The following is a 22,865-nucleotide window of genomic DNA, read 5'->3' on the forward strand; positions in this document are numbered from 1 at the left end:
TTTGATCACACCTTTAAATATCCTTGTGTTTTACTCAATGTAGACATGGGTGTGATATTCAAAACACTTTTAATACATCAAACAAAAACAAAAAACAAAAGTAATACATCAGAGGCGTTTGAGGCATAAAAAATACAAAAGACATGTTCAAGGCGTTCCCACTACTGACATAAACGCTCTCAAATTAAAACAAGCTATTTCTAGCACAAGAGCTCTCTCTGCTGGAGAAAAACGGTTTTGCTGTACAAAGCTCAGCCTACAATTGTTCCACAGATTTGTAAGCTGAGTCTGAAGATGCAAGCAGAACAGTAAATTAAAGCCTTTTTTAAAGTCAAAACGTCTTCTTGTTACATTAAAGTTGGAACATGCACAGATTGAGAACAAAAAAATATCATTTGAACGCTGCTGCAGTAACACTTGACCAAAAAGTAAAATTCTGCACAAAAGGACAAACACAAAATGTATTGCTTTAAGAAATTGTGGAAACTAAAAGATTGTTTTTTTTTTACTTATTTCAGTTTTTTTTCTTTTTTTACATAAAAACATATAAAAGTTTAATTATAATAGGGAATTCAACATTTATAAAACTTTACAACACAATGCAATATAATAGTACCCATTTGGTCTCAGATTAGTTTACGGAGCTGCAAAATATTCAGTCAAACAGCCAAAAGAAAAAAAAAAAAAAAAACCCTCTTGTCTCTCTGCGAGGGTTTCCCCACCAGCAAAAACATCTGACCTTAACAAAACAAAACAAAATATTATGAGATTTATACAGAAATACCCCAAATAAGGAGAAAACAGAACAACAAGGTAAGAGTTGATAAAGCAAGAGACTGACAGAGCCTGAAAGTGCCTAGAAGACATAATGTAACTTACAGATGGAATTCTTGCTGAAACTTGTTTTTACCTGCTGTAAATAATTTTCTTTTTTTAGTCAAAGAGAGAGTTAGTCAAAGGAGCTACACAGGTATTTATAAAAATGTTTGGAAATGTAATGAAACTGAAGTCAACAGTTAAGAAAATGGCAGCTACAAAAGTGAATCTGTCCCTCTCCAGAGCTGAGGTTCTGCTGGTCAGGCTGGCTGGTTGTTGGTCTCTGCTCCCCTCTCGTGGATTAATAGTTTGGTCTCAGTAACTGTGGTGGATGGTGGGTAATTTGTCAGACTGATAGCTGTGATGGTGATATGTTAAAAAAAAAAAAAAAAACGATGGCATCTCCTTTGTTGCTATGGAGGATAAACCATGTATGTAACAACACTGTAAGTCTTGCGCAACAAGCCTCTCGCGCTGTCGCTGAATTAGCTGTTACTGCTCAAATTCTGTCTGCATGTGTTGATGTAGTTCATTTGATTAAGAGCATTTTACAAAACATTTTATGATTGTCGTGGAGGGTAAAACACAGGGGCAGCTGTAAAACAAACAAAAAACAACAAAAAAAAAAAGAAAAAAAGAAAAGAAAAGAAAAGGAAAAAAGCGCCAAGGGGCTGATGAGTTATTTGTGAAATTATTTCTCAGAGGCAGAGCTGTCCTCAAGGTAAAACTAATCACTTAAGCTCCAGATGAATTCTGCCTTCAGTGCAGGTCTGCCTCCGTACAACTGGAACTGTGTGGTCTAGAGTTGATGGGGGTTTTCAGTCAACAGTTCAGAGGCTGGACCCTCCAGAACTAAGTCTTTTCCTCCTTGTCCAAAGAACTGTGATGAATAAATGATGGACCACTGGTTAACAGTTGTATATATATATATATTTCTTTTTGCACATGTAATAAATCTGGTTAACTACATGTCCAGTTTACCTCCTGCTGTGGCTTTTCATTGGTTTAGATCATGTGTTAGATTTCCCAGTGACTGGTGAATCACATGTATCTGGTCAATCTGATGTGGTTATGTGGTATTTCCAGTCTTTCAGGATTTCCTGAATGGTTCATTAAAGAACTGACCATGTGAAGGAGGCTTTGAGGAAGACTAAGCCTTGTTGACCTGTTAATAATGTAGTTGGCCTAGAAACACAGACTTTGCAGAAACCAGCCTCTGAACTGAGACACAGCTGATAGATGCTAAATCTATAATGATAAATGTGAGAGTGAAATCAGGTGAGGAAGGTGATCTTCATGGCTCTGGAGGAAGCTGAGGTGAACGGGGTTGGGGATGTGAGCAGGAGTGGGATGATCATTGAGTCTCTGTTAGCACTTTGAGAGAAAGTCCTGCGGCCTTGGCAGCAGACAGTGCCGTCGTCGAGCTGTGTGTCGTCTGCTTGCTGGACAGTTCCAGGTGTGTGTGGGCGTGTTTGGTCGGGGGCGGCCGGAGGTCGCCGCGTTTGCCTGCAGACTGGTCCAGGGGTAAGCGAGTGTGCGAGCGTGTGTGCGCTGGCGGAGACAAGGGAAGGCGCGTCGACGGAGAGGTGGGCGGTGGGGAGCATCCTGGGGAGGGGGGGCGCTGCTGGCGCTGGTGCTGGTAGAGAGGGTGGCGGGCTGGGGAGGAGGATGGGGGAGAGTCTATAGCACTTAAATCTGAAGAAGTTGGGCTGGGGCAGCCTCCTCCTTGAAGGTAGCGAATGCACTTCTTTTTCCTCCTAGGAACAGTCAGAGAGAGTTATCTGTGAATAAAGTGTGGATGGTAAACGTCAGCAGGCTTCAGTGAAGATGCATCACTCACACTGAGGTCAGTGGACACGGAGACACATTGCATGGTCACAATGAACAACAGACAAGTATTAGTGTCCATCTATGTACATACATGCTGTATATGAATGAGAATGTGCAAAACACCACAAATCAATTCTGGGAACTTTCTTAAATTCTGGCTGATTATTTTGTTGCTATAAAAAAACCCAAACTGCTATTGTGGCCAATTTTCTGCTTTATGCTAAGCTAAGCTAATCGCCTCCAAGCAGAGACTAAGAACGCTACTGATCCTTTCATTAAACTCTCAAAGAAATGTTGAAATCTTCCACTGATAGAAATACATTTATATTTGTGTTTGTTTATGCAATTATTGATAAATAGTTTATTATTTAAGAACAGGGACTACCACTCAACTTCATAATTAATTTAATTAATAAACTATACAAGCCTCATGAGGTTGACATAGTGCATTTATCCATCACAGAGAGGTTTTTTTTGTCCATCTCATGTGCACTATCCTCCTGGTCTGCAGCAAACATATTGCATCTGTCTAATATGCAAACAGCAGTGCTGTGCTATGTGAGGTGTTATACTTAAAAGCAGACTTGTGTACCACTGAGCGCAGCATCAAAGCAGTTAACAGGATCCCATGATCATTACCAGAATATGATATGAGTCACCAGGTTTAACCGCAAGGAAAGGCGCTAGGCCATATTTAGAGAGAGAGAGGGAGAGAGGGAGAAAAGAGTGCAATAGAAAGTGATTTCTAAATGTTAGAGTTCACCATCAAAAGGCGCCCGTTACCACATCGCATGAATGGGGAAAGTTGAAAGCAGATGGGCATGAGAACGCTGTCAAAATGCAAAGCTGCAGGGAGTGTGTATGTGCGTTGAGCTGTGGTGATAAGGATTTGCTCTAACCACATTCACCCCCCTTTGTTCTTTCAAACCGAAAAACACACACACACCCACACACACACGCACGCACGCACGCACACGCACACACACACACACACACACACACACACACACTCAGATTTCCATGACGTGATGGTGGGGAAGACGACAGGGTTGCTACACTGCTGTTGTGGTAGAAGCTTTTTCTGCAGAACCACACAGATTCCTGACTCCTGCAGCGAAGCTGTCGACTGCTGTCTACTGTAAATCCTGCTGTGACTAAAACAGAGCAGCGTGAGGTGGTGACAGGCCCGCTCCTGATGATTAATACTGAACTGTTACCATGTTTCTGCTTTATTACAGAGGAAGGGAGCTGAGACTGTTGCAATTTTGAGAGGAGGTCAGGGAAAAAAACACTTGGATCTGTGTTATAGCTCCTGCAGTAAGTAAGGCTTTGGTAAGTTTGGATGCACAGCTCCGGATAAATAAATCTCCTGGTGCTGCTGGGATACTTGATCACTGAATTGTCACTAAGCTCTGTAAACCATACTTCCTGTTTCCTTTAATAACTGAGTATTTAAAAATATTTTTCCTCTTGCCTCAGACTAACCCTGTGCTTACAGAGGGAAAACTGGGAAATTCCCAGCTTTAGGTCACAATTACAAACAACAGAGAAACATGGCTCATAGCATGATGTAATTTATTCAACTCAACATTTGCTACTCAGTTGGAGATTCGATGACAGTAACCGTACTGTAAAAAACATCAGAATTGAAATATTTAGTGCAAGTTTGACCTTTTACACGACGGGTTGCAAATTGATATTAATTGCTGATGACTATATAAGGGACACTACCCAACAAGTTGTGCGTTCCATGGTTGTAATGGCTTTATATCGGGTGTTTTGGCCTGAGTTTACAAGTTGCAATAACAGTTTGAGTGTTTTTCCATCTAGCAATGTCTGACTTTTGGGCATTTTTAAATGCACACTCATGAAAATTCATAAATTCGTCAAAAAATGCAGAACAGCCCGAAACAAAATAAAAGGCCTCATTTTTGTGCAGTGTTAATTTCACTTGTGTAATAAAAAATGTCAGTGTGGGAGAGGATATATTTGAATGTCTCTGTTTGATATGTACCTAGGTATGTGTCAGGTAACCACTCTGCAAACACTTTCTGCCAGCTTTTGTATTGAGTGGTATTCCCCTTTAACCACATTAACTTTACGGGGCCTCAGTGATGCATTTTAACAGCGCTGCAGAATCCAAACCACCTTTGACCTTTGACGAGATGAAATGGGAGAATTTATTTTTCTCGCCCGTAACATCATAAATCTGGGTCAACAGTTTTTCTTCACCTGCTGTTCCTCGCCCAAAGTCAGAGGGAAAGTGGATCTGACAAAATTACTGATCCCGGAGCAGTAACCCGAACAGTAAGCGTTTTATGTGAAGCCTTATTACTTGTTTTTTAGGGATGTTTTGATACTGTTATCAGCTGTGAAAACATGTTTAAATTGTATTTATTCTACTATTATACAGGTTGGTTCTTTTTGAAGAGCAACAAGTTAGTCACAATCAGGCATGCAGAGCTCAGGCTGGGTTTTCAAACATTTTTTGGAGATGGAGCTGGTCTTGAGGCACACATAATCTTATTGGCTTGATGGGTGGAGCTTGTAATTAATGTAAGACTAATGAGAAGGCTGTAGGGTAAGAGAAGAGGTAATATTGTAACAGCTTGTGAATGTGATCAAATTGAGGACATTATTGTTACCTCCAGAGCAGCTCCGCCTCTCAGAGACGTTTTAATAACTAAGACTGCATCAGACAGACATGATGCACTGATGAACAGATGGTTAGATGGGACGAGAAATGAGGAGTTTGTTAGACGGCAGCAGTGCGGTGCTATGGAGTGGATGGGCGTGGATGTTTGGTACACACCTGCAAGGACCGCACCAGTCCGTTTGTTGGTTGAGGCCGAAGCGAGCCCGGCATTTCTTAGGAGAGCCCGGGTCTGAGCACAATACACAGCATGCACAGAACAAGAAGGAGGAAAAACAAATAGAGAAAGGAGCAGAAGAAGAAGAATAAAAAAGGTTAGAGGGCGGGGACAGAGAGAAGAGAGGATGAAGACAGAAGAGGAAGATAAAGGCAGAAAGAGACACAAGAGCTCGTCAGGGCAGGGAGAAGCACCGACAGGGCATGTCCGTTCAGAGAGAGCAATCAAGTCAAATTGTTAGTAGCTGGTTACAGCACAGCAAAACATCAACAACCGCCAGAATAACCATCCAACGCAGACACAACATAGTTAAACAAATACACCAGTCATCCTGGAAACAGGCTGTTAAGGCATACAGAAAGATACAGATAGACTTAGAGAGGGCAGCCATGCTGTTACACTCTGTTAGTACAGGATTTTATAAGGTTTTCAATCACTGGACACAGAAAAGTCTGACATCCAGAGATACATTATCCCATGTCTCTGCTTAACGTAAATATAGGATTCACATCAGACTTATAGTTGAAAATGTAATAATTTTTTGCATTTGTTTTTTAAGGATTTTTAATCTGCTGCACAGTAGTTTTTAATTGGAGCATAGTGTTAGTTCAGGCACAATACTTGCATCAGCTGATTGGCATTAGCTGCGTTGTTCATGCTTCACTATCAGGGGCTCATTCGTCAGCTGCTTAGCTACCGGCTGACTACTAACAACCACCAACATCTACTCACCAGAGTTGGCCTTTGTGCCTTTTAAGATTTGCATTATTTAGCTTTGGAACTGTAAGTTTTTATTTTCTCACTGGGTGCTTCATGCTAATTCTAGTTACTGCTACAGTGTAATCATGATACACAGATCTAATGAGGACATGTGGGGGACCTCAATGTGTGTGTTTTCTTCACTTCATTGGTTTATGATAACAACATAACGAGAAAATATTTTTGATGAAGGAAAAGAGAAAACTGTCTTGACATCCGACTGACATTTTAAACTCAAGGTAGATAAGGACATGAAGTTTTGTGTACTGGGGATAAAAATGTTTGTAATTCAGGTTACGTGGAAAGGAGAGTGGGTGGGTGGTTTGACGTTAGAGACACATCCTGCCTCAAAGACACCAAGAATGTTGTGCGCCAACGCATGCTGACACTTAACTGAATTCTCTCTAATACTGTAGAGTTGACACTGGCTATTTGTTATCCTTGTACTGAAACACAGTGTCATGGTATCCGAGAAGGGAGAGATGAGATATTTTGGCATTGGGTGTTTACCTGTGTTGGAGTCCTGCTGCTTCTCCCTTTTTCTCCTCTTCTTCTTGCCCTGTTGAAGAAAGAAAAAACATCCCACAGACATGAGTTTGGCTCAGCTGCTGAAATAACTATGTTGTTATAAATTCACCATCAGGGCTGGAAATTATTAGCAGATTTTGGACTGTGGTTGATATATCCAGTTCCTCTGGTTTGTCTCAAGCAGGATAACGTACTTTGCTTAGGTATCAGCCAGTCATTTGTAAATTTAATGGGATTGTGTGGGTGTGCAGCTGTTCTCTCTTTTCTCCTTACTTTCCTTGTTAGCCTGACATGTTTGTTTCATGATGAAATCTGGTTCCAAACTCTATTTTTTTGTAACAGAAATCTGCCTTGCGTGAAAAGCTGAGGTTTCTTATGTGACATGTAAAATTACTGTAAATACAAAAGTGCAAATTTAAGAGCAGAAAACAAGCAACCATCTTCAGTGCTTTAGAAAAGCAAGAAAAAAAGCAAGAAAGATTAAAAACAAACAAACAAACTCAAGAAAACACTTTGCATGACTAAGATCACTGTAAACACAACTCATGCAAAAACTTGTGGTCAAAACAGATCCAAAAATCAGTTTTAAAAGGCTTTTAAAGATTTTTGGGTCACCTTGTTTTCATATTTGCATTCATATTTCAGTGTTACCAGGCTGATTGTACTGTGTAAGTGTTGAGATAAACATCAGAGCTGTTCACGCAGATCCACTGATGGTGAAGTGAGGCCTCATATTTGGGTGAGATGAAGGATGTGGGTATAGAAATCTACCGCCTACGCACCAATGTCTGCCCTCCTCAGCTTGCTGTCAGCATTGTGTCTATGTGGTTACAACAACTCCTCTTGCAACTGCACATTTCTGAGGCTTCGTGTCTGTGGGCGTACTTGTATGTGTGTGTGTGTGTCCGTGAGTGTGCGTGTATACTATATGTAGGGTTTTTAAAAAATTTTTTTATAGTGAGTCGGAGGAGAGACCCTCCACAGCTGCGGGGGCGATATGTGGAACTTCGCTTCCTGTTTTGCTGGTAGGACCAGTGACTGTTCTGTTTTTCTTTTTTTTTTTAACCTCAAGAGGTATTGGGGAGTAAGGAGGCTTCATGAAATACAGCAGACAATATTTAAGCACAGGCTAAAGCATCTGTGTGTATACATATGTCACCATCACATGTTGTTTCTATGCAAACATGCCCAGCAGTGCTCTGCACCTAAAAAGAGAAAAACTCTTTTTGCATTCAGGAATAATTGGTGGGACTATAAGTTCACTTTGGCTGCTGCTGAACTATTGCAGAATGATCACAGGTCATAAAGTGAAATGCATTCCTGTCATTACCTTAAGAAAAAGGTTTGACACACAGTAAAAGTTGCCTGCCCAATGCCCCTATAGTTAAATAAAGTGTACTTGTCAGTAAGCCACCAAGTGAGGATGATGTTTGGAGTACTTCTACTTCTACATCTGCCCACATGAACTAAGCAAACAGTGTTATGCTGCGCTCAAAGCTCCATGCATACAGGAGTAGCTCCTCCACCTATGATCCCAGTTTACTAGAGTTCTGGTTTATAACATATTCAGAGCAGAATGTGAAGATGTTTTTGAACAATGGCCTTTAGAAACAACTCTCCACAGGACTTTTATTTTGAAATATCTGCTCAGAAACTGCCACTGCGCCGCTCTCATCAGCTATGGCATACAAAAAAGGAGAGATGAAAAAACAAATAAAGAGTGACATTAGAACTGAATCGAAGTCTGTGTTTGTGACATGATGCGCTCATTCAGATGTTACAAATGTGTTATAAACCACAGCCCGAGCAAAGTGTAACCATAACTCATGTGCCATGCCTGCCTGTGTACAGAGTTCAGCTAAAGTCAGCTACAGAGAAACAAGACAGTACAGCAGAGAAAAGCGGAAACAGATTACCACTCTGCCAGATATCTAACGTGACTATAAAAGCAGCCTGTGTTACATCCAATGCTTGATTCACCTGATTATTAACACATTCTTCATCATTTTCTGACATAAAATCTTCATACTTAAACCTGAATTTATTAGAAAATAAAGTCTACTAAATCACTGCTAAGTGCTGTGTCAAAAGCTTGTGTTTCTGTATAATCACATCATGTGTCATTGTTGTCTGGCTATTGTGTCTTTTAAAGGGATGCCTACAAAAACAAGAAAATAAATAAATGAAAAACCAAGGCAGTGAGGCAGTGAGGCCAGCCATGCGGCCCTGCTCTCTGTTAGTTGAGCAAAACGGGTTGATTTATACCTCTGTGTGATTCAGTCTTTTAACAGTTTAACTGTCTAGTAGTCACAGTGTTCATTTATCTATGACTGACCAATCAGACTTTCTTCTTGCAGTTGCTGTAGCTCTTGTGTCGCTTGTGAGGCTCATGTGTGTGAGTCATTAAGATTTTTGGAAGGCGCATGCAAACTTTGCACAGGAGTACCCACAACCCCTCTCATGCAGCTCTTCACATAGTCATTTTTTCCACCACAGAGGCATAAATCCACCATAAGACGTGTCCCTACCCAATCAGCTTTACTCTTTTCCCCTGCGACCCCGCTAAGGCCCGCCTCCTGCAAGAGTTCAACAGCAAACTGACAAGTGAGAGGCACACAGCAGCCCAGATACAGCACATCCCCCAAAACATGAGACTAAAATGCATGCACCACACAGGTTTGATTTACCCCTGTACTCTGGGAAACGTATTTTTAATAAATCCATGCCATAAAAGTGTGTGGTTATGTTTTATGACTTTTGACTGACAGGTCTGGGAGCCAATAATCATGCAGGTTGTTGAGGCAGTAGCCAGCAGGTGAAGTAAGTAATTTCTTCAGCTCTGAGGTAAGAACAACAAATATTATCAAACCCAGCTCTGCTTTATTGAACTGATCCTGCTGTTTTTTCATCTTGCTTTTATTTACAGAGAATCAAACCAGAGAGGAAAGTCAAGTGGTTCCTGTTCCTGGTGTTTGTTTCATCAAATGTTTAGTTCTTTTCAGAGCTTTTGACATGTGATTATGATTTCTTTTCAAATTCAGCATCTGGTGGCTAAGTGGTAAATAAAATTTGGATAATATAATATCCTATCAAGGTAGAATTATTTCTCATTGCTTTCTCATTCTCAACTTAAATGAATTAGAAAATATATATTTTTTTAATTGTCTGTTTTTAAAATGTATTTTCTATTATTCTGAGTATTTTTTAGCTGACTGAGTTTAATCAATTTAAAAGGAAAACAGTGCTCCTTAAATATAGATGTAGACCCTGATATGGGTCGACAGTGTAATGAGAACTTGTAAACTACAAGCTCAGCATTGTAACCACAGCAACCAAATGACTTCTTTACTCTAGAGATGGTTCCCATGACAACCAAAGTACAAAATTCATGACTTTTCAACAGTTTTGCAAGAACAAAAATCAGTGTGCCTTCTTGACCTGAAACTTTTACATCTTCCTGGTTTTGTTTTTATAATGAGCTCAGAAAAACTGATCTGTTTTTTTTTCCCTCTTCTGGAAAACACTGATGTAGTACCAGAAGCTTTAATGGCAAATGGAGACATTCAGTGTGTGGAGGAAGAGGAGAAAAGAGGAGGAGTAAGAAGAGGAAATTCTTACGTAGTTGTCCCTGGCAGACCAGGTCGGGTAGAGCTGCATGTGGAGTTGTCTCTCCTTCCTGGCCAACTCGTAGTACTTGGCCTGTTCCTCCCGGGTCAATGCATGCCACTGGAGACACACACACAGAAACACAGAAAATCTTAGTATTTATATCTAATCATCATACTTTAGGTCTTTGCCGTCCATTAATCTTTACAGTCTCTGGTGGTTTTCATGAATTAGCCTCAAAAATGAAAAGTCATTTTTGAAAAAAAAACCTTTTCCTGTTGATCTATGTGTACGATACAAAATGATCTTCATCTGAACTGTACAAATTTTATCACCTACATCATTCTCACAGATCCCAGTACCACCTGTCCGGCTTGTATAATCTCAGTAGCACCAGTATGCAAGGGGAACAGAGTTCACATTACCACAGTCCTCTCATGTTCCTCATGTGTGAAATTACAGACTGACCTGGAAACAGGATTTGTCTCCGTCCAGATTTGTGTGTGTGTGTGCGTGTGTGTGTGTGTGTGCGCGTGTCTGTGTGTTCACTGCTCACCCTCCGCCCCAGAATCTGGTTGATGGCGGCGCTCTCCTTTAACGTGCACTCGGCGATGACCTTCGCCCTCATTTCCTTCATGTAGAGCATGAAGGCGTTCAGGGGTTTCTTGATGACCGGCTTCTTGGGCTCCTTCTCCCGCTTAGGCTCCACCTGCTGCTTCCTGAAGGGGTTGGGGGGGAGAAAGAAGGCGAGAGGAGGGGGTGAAGATGGGTAAAGGATCAGAAAGAATCAGAATCAGTTTTCTCTTTTTTTGTTTTGCAATTTGTGTACACAAGGAATTAGACCTGGTTTGCTGCTCATATACAGTAGGTTACATTAAACATAAGACAACACAGACACCATAAATCATCCATCCATCTATAAAAAGGGTGGAGTATTTTATACTGTGAAAACACCATCAGCTTCAGGGGAACATGTGGAACACACAACATAGTATTAGGGCCACAACAAAAACAATCTGAGATTTCAAGAAAAAAAAAGTTATAATATTTCGACAAAAACGTTCTTCAAGAACACAAATATCACATGGAATGACTGAATTAGGTAGACATGTGAACTTTTTTAGTTTTTCCAAACGGTGTGCAGTTCCTTTTTTCAGTCACTGTGTCAGTCTGCTTGGGCTCTTCACTCAATATGCAGAAAACTACTACAACAGTTCATTCTGGCAACCTTTCACAGGGTTTCTGTATACTAATAGAGCTCACTGTGCTTTAATCCTTAAGCAAACTCATTTTGATCTCTATCTGGAGGAAACCAAGTCCCCCACTGTGCTGCAGTCACTGCCTCAAAACACATGTGTGACTCATAAATCGAGTAATTGTTTTCCTTTCATTTCAGTGTTGTAAAACCTCGGATAATGTGGTGCTTAATGGTGAAACCTATAAGTTCAATTCATTCATGTCCCTCCTTTGTCATGTAAAAGCTAACAAACACTAAATATCAAAACTTTTTTTTCCTGGAAATATTATGACTTTTTATTAACAACTTTATACTCATAAACAGTGGCTCTAATACAGCATCCAAGGAACAACCGACACCATGAATGAAATTATTTTTTCCAACCTTTAAGCTACTTCAGTGGAAATAAAAGAGGTTGGGGTTAATTAAAATATACATACTTTTTTATTCTTAATTTCATTCCTTAGTTGCCCTTTTGTGAATTAATTTCCAGTCAAAGGCTAATGTATCCCATAGATAAATATTTTCTTTTGTCTATACTGAGTTAATTTAAGTGAATTAATCAATAGACTGAAAAAAGGTTGAAAAAGAGTGACAGAGATGGGGAACAGTGTAAAAAAAAATACACCAAAGAGAATGAGAATGGACAATACTTACACATACATGCCCCTGTCATACTGTTCATGCTCCTGTTTCCCTGTAGGGGGCACTATGGCTGGGTGGGGGATCCCTGTAGGATGCATGCCCGATGGGCCAAGCATCAGAGAGTGAGGGAACCTGGTGGAGGAAAAAAGAAGAGAAAAAAAGAAAGAAAAATAGAAGATAGGAGGGTGGAGGAAGACAGATAAGACAAGAGACAGAGTGTGGAAAAAAAAAAAAACCTTAGTCAGTTCAGGGAAATGCACTGAGACGGGGGCAGAGAGGACGTGAGCGTCAAAGCAAGAGCGAGAGTTTTGGTAAAAGCAAAGAGCCTGAAAGCACAAAAAGCCACTTGGTTTATCGTCTCGGCGCTGAAAGTGATTTTACATCAGCCTGGTGTGTGAGGTGGGATTTTTGCTTTGCTAGGGGTCACAGTGGGTGAACTGTTGTTCTGTTGTGTCCAAAGTGGTTGAAAACTAAACTCCCAGTGGCAATGTGACTCACTGAGCACAGGATTCCTGTCTGTGCGAACAGACAGACTGACTGACTGACAGAGAAGCTCTGTGAAAAGCTAAAAATATGCATGTGGTAGCTGGTGTTCATGTTGAACACGGAGCTTAAAGTGTGTGATTTGGTTCTTTACTCAGTAAAGATATAAACATTTGTCACCACTAGAGGGCGTGCTAGCATTACCATATGAGATGCTGGGGCACGAGGAAAGTAGTCCCTCACATCTTGAGATGCTGCCTTGTGAAGTCTGATTTCAGTCAATGCACTCATAAACATTTTAACTGTCAATAAGCATTTCATTGTCCACAGTATGATCCAAATCTCTTCATGTAATCTAAAAGACACAATATACTTGGATTTTACTTCCAAGTATATATTCCTAAAGTTTCTCAATTTAAAGAACAGGAGATGATTTATAAGTTTTAAGAAACAAGTTTGTTTCAGCACCTTCAAAAGTCTGTGTAGATAAGAGGGGGCAAAGCAGAGTGACTGACAAGGAAGCAGCAATAAGCAGCAGCTGCTGGCAGCTTGCGGCGGCTGAGTGAGCGTCAAATAGGTCAAATAATTAAGAAATATTCATGTTTGTTTTAACCTGCAGTGTAGTAGCTTATAGGTGGGGTCTACTGCACCTGACAAACTCAGGTATTAGCAAATAGATAACTAACAACACGCATAAGTAAAGACTTGTATGTTAGGTGCTCTGAGACAGTGAATGCAGAGGATGAATTTTCCCTCGGAGCTCAGGTTAAAGGTGTGATATCAAAGATCCAGATGATGTGCTCAAAATTTACACACACACCCACCAAAGAAAATTAAATGGATGAAGAGCTGACTTTTGGCCTGTGCTAATTAACCAGTTTCTCATTTTGGATTCATAAATTCAGATTGGCTTTGAAGTTTTTTTTAAGCTCGTAGACAGTCGCTGTTTAAAACTCCCCACCCGTGTGGCACAAGTACAGGTCTAAAACAAACCATGTGAAAGGCTGGTGAACTGCACATGTCTGAGGCCTTGTGTTTGAAACCCAGTAGACAACCTGACAAACTGGCAAAGCACCGTGGCGACAAAGCATCTGTCTTTTTTGCGAGCACCGAGGTTCAGGTTCAAATGAGTCGAATTACATCCACAGCTTAAGCAAATACAGAAAACAACTAAACACCTAATTGTACAATATGTTCAGCGTGACCTTGAAATGCACTGGACGACATGGCAAAATCTGACAGAGCATTTGCTGTTTTAAATTTAGTTTTATTAGACTGTCATAGGTCAGGAACATAAACAAATAACAAAAATCAGAAAAGGAAGCAATCGCAAAGAAAAAGCAGTTGCTCTGATGATACTCAAGGTGGAAGAGTGCGTGTGTTTGTGTGTCTTTGTGTGTGCATGTCAGCCTTTTGTATTCTGCAGCAGCGGTTAGCTTGGCTCAGCTCAGTTTGCCTTGACTCGGCTCGTTCTGGCACAACATTGACCTCGTCCTGTTTACAGCACACTGGCTCTAATAGGACTTTTACAGCAGCTGCCCAATGAAAGCTGACACAGGAGCTGAACACCAGTTTGCCACAGTGAATGGAAAACTCCTGCTCAGGCATTTAAAATGTGCTATAAACAGGAGTCGATTATGCAGAGAGTTGCTTGCTTTTTTTTGTTGTTGTTTTTTCTTTCTTGGCTCGGTCCAACCTGCCGGCTACGGTACCTGGAGTAGGAAGAGGCGCTGGGGAGGTTGGAGGAGTAGGGTTGCCTGAATCCACAGGGGGACAGGGCAGGATAGACTGGCTGGCTTTGCCTGCCACAGCACAGCAGAGGGGAGAGATGGCAACAGTTGGTGCCTTTTTAGCTTTACAGGTAAAAGTCTGTTGAACCCCGCAGGGTATGTTTAGCCCCTTAGGTCAATTTAATTCTACTGTAAATTTAAAGACAATTAAAAAATGACACTACTGCAATACAGCCTCTGTGCGAGCCTATACGCTGTAAAATAAAGATAAAGATTTCTATGCATATATCTTGTATCATACATCTGCTACATTTTTATGTGCAAACATGTAAGTAAAAATAAACAGAATCAGTAAGTTTGCTAATTCTTCTATAAAATGAAACCCTGTGTTTTAACATTTTTTTTCTTTGTCACTTCTATTCTACAGTCATGCACGGTGATCCCCCATGGAGAGTCTGGATCGGCACTGTTGACAGCTGTGTGTCAATACTTGGCTTACCGGGAGCAGAAGCACACACACATTCACACACCATGGGGGGTCGAGGGTGGAGATGGGATGTAAGCAAGACCCTTTGATATGTAGAAAACCACACTTCTACCTCCTGAGAGCCAATACACCCCCACACACACACACTTCTACTGATTCATCCTTATGTTTCAACGTATGCACACTCACGCAACCCGATCCACATCTCACATTTAAACCACCCCTTATGATCATAATTATCATCATGACATATATACATACAACTGTATCCATTCTGTAGCCCCAGGGGGCAGTGCCCGGAAGCAGAGGCCCTCTGCTGGGACCACCTCTTGGAGGACCATTCAGGCTGTAGTCCTGTTTTAACTGAGGTCACACTACAACACGGGTCAAGTGTTGTTCAGATAAAGGCAGTTCAAACTGAACAGCCGGTCTGCTTTTTCTTCTCGCCAGGAAGCTGAACATACAGGGTCTCGGGAAAATCCATAAATAAATCAATCAATAACCCTATCTTTGCAGACGGCAGCGGAAAAATATCTCCCATTTGAAAATCATGGCTGGACACAGGTATGCTGGGAATGAAATGAAAAGCTGAGAAAACTGCTCTGTTGCACTGGTCAGCACCTTGCGCATTTTCTTTGTTGCACAAGTGACAATGAAGTCATTACATCCCTGCAAACTGGGTAATGAGTTTGAAAATGTCAGTGAGTTACATGCCTTGTTTCCGACAGCAGCTATTTGTACTGACACAACAGGCCTCAAAAATACCTGGTCAGTGCATTAAAATATTCGTTAAGTGGCATTTTAAGTACACCCAATCCTCAACCTGCCACATACTTGCAATTTCAGCTGCTCAACGATGGAGGATGGAGATATAAGCAAATAAGATATTACAGCAACTAAGGCTAAAAATGTTAACTTATATGCTAAAAAGCCAATAAGACACTGGGAGAGCAATTTCTGTAACAGAAGCCGTCAATCCAGCATTCACACTGATGTCACGCCGTGATTGGCAAGCTGTGTGTGTACTTCTGTCACTTTTCATGTGAACAACCGAGTGCAACACTATGAACGCTTTCCAGGAGAGACTGTGTGAAAATGTGTAATCCCCATATTTAAACAATACACCACCTCCTCTCTCCTCTCTCTCCCCACCTTAGAGTCCAACACTCTGCTATCTACAATAGCAGATTCAATTGAAGAGGCTTTATAACATTCGTCTTCAACTCTTGTTACACACTGTATTCAATAATGCAACATGTTTGTGAGTCTCAAACTCCCAGCACTGCAGCTGCTGCTGCAACATCCTTACATACAATACAACCCGTCTCAAATAATTCCTGACACCGTCCTGGTCCAAGACAACTAACCGATCAGCTGACAGGCTAGGGGGACACAAGGAGGTGGCTGTGGAGGGACAGAATGTGAGATCAGGCTAATCATAAAAACAACAGAAAACAATGGTTTGACATTTAACCACTCATTCTCATTCTCATGTTATCCCCTCCTCTACAAGGGGCCGAAAACAAGCTGATAATCTGGGTTCAAGGAGATTAGCTGTTAATAATACTGAAAATCCAGAGTGAAGTGTCCTTGTCTGAAAAAGATAAAATGTCTGTAAATCGCAGACTTGAGAATTGTCTGGGGACGGACAGCTCGTCCTACAGAAACGTAACCAAAAAAAAGAAACAAACGCACATGTTAGCGAATGCACATGCAAAGTTTTAAGCCCCCGTTCCAAATCTCCATGACATTTGATGTAAGCCTTTAACTGTTCCTGCAGGGGATTTTGTCCAGGCGCAGATACTGTAGGTTGTTATAAATGGATTTGTGTTGATCCATAAATCAATGGAAGTCTTGACATTCGAAGTTCACAATCAACCAGCATGACATCGCGAGCTCACAATCGACTCCAAAAATGATGGAAACTCTAAAAGAAAGGACTGAATGTGGAGCAGATGTGGCTGTTTTAGATATGTTCTCTACACCACTGCTGCTGCCTCTGCTGCTGCTCTGTCCCCTTAAAAAAACTATTGTGAAAGTCAAGACATACGCTGAAGCCAAAAACACACATTTTGATATATAGTTTTGGGGTTTCTCAGAGTTTATTTAAGGCCAGAATATACCTGGAGCCTGCCAACTTTTCCAAGAATCCATCACATCTTGAGGGAGACAGTAAGTTTAGATGTTTAGATGTGAAGGTATTTCTGTAAGCAAGACTGGGATATTGCATGACTTCTGCTCACTGTTTTTGCCTCTGTGAGATGATTTATTGGCAACAGCATACAGCTTTAAATCACATTAAGCCTCTTTATTGATAATTAGATTTAAGTCAGTGTAAACAAGTGCTCAGAGGACTTTCTTGTACCCAGACAGATACAGATCTTCAAGTGTCTATAACACTGTTATAGTGGCAGCAGACTTTGTGTTAGTTTGTGTGAGTTTTTACTCAAGACTATTTTGGGTGATCTTTCATTGAAATTTCACAGTTGTCCACATTCCTTTTGTTTAGACCAGAGGCCATGGGCTGAATTAAGAGTCCAAAACACAGAGGATCAAAGGAGGTGGTTACTATGACAGCAGGGCGTTGGGTTAGCCACTCTGACACCAGGTGAGACAGTGATGTATGCACCATTGATCTAGGTCAGAGTGTGTGTGTGTGTTTATGTAATGCTGTGATGATGATGTTGTTGATGGGAAGATTAGTAGATTATTTGGGAAAACTGCAGCATCATTAATCACTTTGAAAAGTGAATATTTGAGGGTTAAGGGGTCACATTAGTTAGTTGAGGATCCTGTTACAGCAGAGGCATGTTTGTAGGGCTGAGACTAATGATTGGCTTCATATTGATTATTTTTTCCAATCATGTTTAGTATCAGCGAATGAAAGTGGCAAAATTCCCACCACAATTTCCCAACGTGCCACTGGCACATTCAAGTTCCTTGTTTGGTCAGAGTGAGAAAACCCCAAGATATTCAGTTTACTCTTGTCAAAAACAAAGAACAGTAGCAAATATTCACAGCAATTCATGTCATCAGAGGTAAAAAGCATTTCAGTACTGTCTTCATAGTAAGAAAAGGTGAGTCGTTTTGTTATCTGTTATCATCAGTTAATAGAGTTTTTAAATTACTACATCAAGCTGTTCCTGTTACTCCCTTACACTGAACAAGTACCACTTATTGTCATTATCGATTTAGCTGCTGATTATTTTCTTGATCAATCGACTTAATAGTCAGAAAATGGTTAAACATGTCCATCATTTCCCAAAGTGACACCTTCAAATTGCTTGTATTAAGTGAGCACTAGTTGCAAAAACACAGCATTTATTCCAATGATTAATCAGTTATCAAAATAGTTGCATTCATTTTCTCTGTGTTGACTAACTGATTAATTGACAGTACTTTCAGCCCTACAACAAACTCTGTGTGTTCCTTAAATGTTAGGGAATGAATGTGGGTTAGTACAAGGTCATCACAAGTGCACAAAGATTGTGAGTCACAGCATGTGTGTGTGTGTATGTGTGTGTGAGAGACTCACCAGCCCATGGAGGGAGTGATCTGTCCAACACCACCTGGAGGGAGGGAGTAGTACCCTGAGAGGTCCTGGGACTGATGCCTGTGAACGCCTGGAGGACACACACACACACACACACACACACACACACACACACACACACACACACACACACACACACACACACACAAACAGACACACAACCACATATTAACACCACGTAATCTCTCTCTTGTCTCTCTTTCACATTCTCGACATTAATGTTGACACAAGCTTAATGAATGTTGCAACTTCTCTACCTTTTTGTCTTTTAAACACACACACACATGTACACATACACACATTAGGATGGGTCAATGGCCCCTGGCTCTGGCCCCGAGTCCACTGGGCTATTAGCACTATTAGTAGTCTGGGAACCTAGTATTAAACACAAAGATGCCCTTTACACAGGTCACACACTCCCATTCCCATCCTGCATGTCTGAGTGTGTGTGTGTGTGTGTGTTATACTGCGTGTGATCCCTCCACTGGGAGCTGATGTCGCCAGTTGGGTTTCACTGGTTTATTTTACACAAGTTAGGGGCCATGGTAAAACCCACATTTTAAAAACACACAGAGATACAACGAGACACACACCCAAACATGCACACAAACAAACATTCCTCATCTCTACTTTTAGCAAAAATGTTTTCCAACAAAAGAAACACAGACAGCTCGACTCTCTGCCCTCACACAGTAAATATCCCGTCTCTCCCTGTCTCTCTCTTTGTGCCCTTCAAAGGAAGTCATTTGTCAACAGGCAGCACCTAGCACTTAGCGTGGCCTGGCTGCTAACCTGTGTTTGCAGCAGAGGAATGCTGTAGATGACTGTAATTTGGCCACGGCTCCGGGCCTGTTTCAGGACCCCGCGCCTCCATAAATCTGGACGACAGGAATGCGAGTGAGTCAGTCGACCTGTCTCACCACTCCGATCTTTCCTCCCCTCCCTCCGTCTGTCCCACCACGCCCTTCCTCCCTTCTCCTCTCCTCCCTCATCCTCTCTCTCGCCCTACACCCCTCCGCTATCCAGGCTCTCTAAACTCTTCATTTTTGTCCTTGTTCTCACCCCTCTCTTACCTTTAACCTCTATTTTCCCTTCATCCTGTACTTCTCCTGTTCTCCCTCCATCATTACAGACCTCAGATCTTTCCTTTCCTTTCCCATCCTTCTTTTCATCTGTTCCCAAAATGTATCAATCCCCCTACTTTTACAGTCTCTCCCTCATTCGTTCTCGCCCTTTCCGCTACTTCATCTGGCTTATTCCTCTATTTGTACTCTTTCTTTTTTGTCTGTTTGACTGATTTTTCTCACCAGAGGCTATGGATCAACAATTAGGAATTAGTCAAGTCTATAATTTTTTGCATTTATGTGGTTGGACCAAAGAACCACAAGTTCGAAATGTTTTTTTTCCAAACTGAAATGCCCAATGACGTGGCAGGCTAGCGGAGCATAACAATTAATTTCAAAAATGTTATTGCTGAAATTTGTTTACGACAACACAGTAATTGTTTGCCAACCAGACATTACAAGCATACACTGTATACAGTCTGTGATTACAAATGACTTAACTGGTATTTAAAAAGTTAAAATCTGTTCTAAGCCAAAGTCACCACAAGCATGTTCATCACACAAACATAACCCGCTGACAGCTCCAGAACACTACTCTACAGACATGTGATATATGTGTTTAAAAAGAAAGTACTAAAAGACACAAGGGACTTTTGGCTGTCTGATCCCTGCTGTAACATCTTCCCATCAGAGGTCTGCATGTGTCACAGGTACATCACAGAGGAGTTTCTCAGCAGCATGTATCAAACTCAGTCACGCAAACAACATGGTTAAACATATAGTGGGCTTTATCAGGGGTAAATTCCACTTATTGTAAACACAGGGCTCACACTGACTACAGCACTGTGAGACAAAACACCAGCACCATGATGCAGCATGATGCTGAAGCAATGAAACTAACAAAACACAGAAAAACAACAGGAAAAAAAAATTAACTTTTGGTGTGCGTAAAAACTCTGAGGGTGCATATCAGCAAGAAACATCCAATCACTGAGCTTAAAATGCTGTTACATGCACCTCTCAGCAACCATGGTATTATTAGAAAAGGTATTTCTCTCTCTAGCGATGGAGGCCGAGGCTTGTGGGTATTGTATTTTTAAGCCATGCCAAACTAAAAGACAAAAGATGATTTCTCAGAAACTACTAATAATTATAGCTGGTGGCCATAACAAGACTGTTTTGTTAAGTAGGAAAGTTTAGTTTTGAGAATATTGGTTTAAAGAAAATGTTTAAATGGGAATACAGGATTTGGAAAAATGTAACTCTGTGTTGTGTAATCAGCTTGTAGCATGTAGCATTTAGTTAGAGTTGTACAGTTCATTTTAGATTAAATCTAAAGACCGGTTATATCAGCCTTTAAACTGAACTTAATTGTTTCAACAGTTTCCTGTACCATCTCATCCAACACACCAACATGTAATATTTCCTTGTTTTGCTAAAGGGCTACTTGACTATGCCCTCAAGCTTGTATGCATTTTCTATCTATATTAACATTCTATAAGGTTAAGGTTAAAAGTTAACTGATACATTTATGAATTGAATCTGATGAACTACAAACAGACTGCACCATTAAAATATTCATGATATACAGTATATCAAATGTTAGAATACTAATGAAAAAGAGCATTAGTAACAATGAATGTTAATAGATGTTGTGATATTGTGATGGTAAACTTAACATCCTTTTTTGAAATCACCCTTGTTCCCTGTAATGACTGCACGGCTAACATCAAAACACAAATCCTAAACACAATGTGCACAGGGTTTTACTTTAGCTGTTGATCTGTCACACTTTGAACTGATGGAAACATGACGTTGTTTTCTGTAAGTCACGTTTTTGCTTCTGCTTTGACACTATCAGCCCCATTTGTTGTTGGGAAACGTGAAGGGGAAAATTAGCAGCAGTAATGGGGCAGTTTTCTTTGGAATGCCCCTTTTAAAGCAGCCGTCTAATAACAACTGCAGTAACTATCTCACGGTCTCCATGTTAGCGTCTCGGGAAAACACTTCAAAGGGAAACCATTTGAGTCAAACCAGCTCTGCATGAGCTTGCTATCAGAATGTGTGCATGTTAAACCGAGAGTTGAGGAGCTGAAAATAGTATTCCTGCACTGATAATGTGTTGTGGTGGTTATAACCACTGAGAGTGAAAGCGCTGCAGCATCTGAGCCTTTAAATGACTTGACAACCTGCCTGTGTGGTGTACATAAAAGAGCCCAAGACCAGAAGAAACTTTGTAGTGTTTTGTTACTGTAAGGGCAGTGATGAGTGCTGACAAATTTTACTCAAGTACAGGAACTGTTACTTTTGTTAAGAGCAAACATCAAAAGTCAACAGTAATAGAAAAAGTCCAGTTTTTTTTTTTTACAGTGTAAAACTACAGATTCTAAAAGCCACATCTCATATGACTCTTTATTCCTGCCTTATTATTCATCACATTTCATTTCCAATACACCGTTTCTCTTTTTCTCATGTTTGTAAAGCAGAGTGACTCATACTCTCTTCATTAATTCAAAAATGTAAAAGGAAAAGGTTATTCAAGCACATTTAGTCATGCACAAACTCATTTAAAATAGTTCATGATGTCAGATTTTTACTCAGATTTTTTTTCACACATTTTTACTTTGTGTTCATTTGACTTTTGTTTTTTGTGTTTTGTGATTTTCTTTTTTGTCTTTGCCCTTTGGAGACAAATAAAGTAGTTTATTGATGAAAATAATAACTCATGTAAAGATGAAATAAGTATAGACAACATCATCTTAAAAGTATACACAGGGTATAAAAGTTGTAGAAAGAGGCAAAAATTAATTAGAAAGAAATAATTTCCCTCAGAAGGCACTTACTTAAAGTAATTGTAATGGTGAGATCCAAGGTTTAAATATAGCTCATGTAAAAAACAGTTATATATAGTTACAAAAAAGGTTTTACTACTCACAGTATAGTACTCCCAGGCAGGAAATACCATGAAAGGACACAAAAAGTCCATACTGAAGAAATAAAACGTTCAAAACTTTAACAAATATATTGTTTCATATAAAAAACTAAAAAAAACACCAACCAGGCAAACATCAGTATAGTGTAGTTATTAGTAAACATTACTCAAACATGAGCAAATAATATATTTGTTTGGTAACTATTTTCAGCTGCAGAATAATACAAATTAGTTTTTTTTTTTTTTGGTAATTATTTACAGCAGCAGAATACTGTATGTGGGAATGCCTTAGTTGTTGTGTTGATAGTACTAAATAAATATGTAA

General features: G+C 40.4%; 1 protein-coding gene across 8 annotated transcripts in view; it reads right to left on the reverse strand.

Moving 5' to 3' along the window:
• Positions 1-52: 52 nt before the first annotated feature.
• The window catches only part of tcf7 (transcription factor 7), a 74,193-nt gene continuing 51,380 nt past the window's right edge, over positions 53-22,865 (reverse strand). The window contains exons 5-13 of one of the 8 annotated variants that reach the window (XM_018691900.2): positions 18,527-18,614; positions 14,487-14,576; positions 12,304-12,423; positions 10,966-11,128; positions 10,422-10,529; positions 9,332-9,379; positions 6,786-6,834; positions 5,459-5,531; positions 53-2,573 (exon numbers count right to left, since the gene is read on the reverse strand). In XM_018691900.2, coding sequence (XP_018547416.1) covers positions 2,171-2,573; positions 5,459-5,531; positions 6,786-6,834; positions 9,332-9,379; positions 10,422-10,529; positions 10,966-11,128; positions 12,304-12,423; positions 14,487-14,576; positions 18,527-18,614 — 1,142 coding nt within the window. In that variant the 3' untranslated portion in view covers positions 53-2,170. Of the gene's footprint in view, positions 2,598-5,458; positions 5,532-6,785; positions 6,835-9,331; positions 9,380-10,421; positions 10,530-10,965; positions 11,129-12,303; positions 12,424-14,486; positions 14,577-18,526; positions 18,615-22,865 lie in introns of all 8 variants that reach the window. The other 7 variants (XM_018691905.2, XM_018691902.2, XM_018691901.2 and 4 more) reach the window with 7 other exon arrangements.

The sequence above is a fragment of the Lates calcarifer genome, linkage group LG20 (assembly GCF_001640805.2).
Source record: "Lates calcarifer isolate ASB-BC8 linkage group LG20, TLL_Latcal_v3, whole genome shotgun sequence".
NCBI classification, from domain to species: domain Eukaryota; kingdom Metazoa; phylum Chordata; class Actinopteri; family Centropomidae; genus Lates; species Lates calcarifer.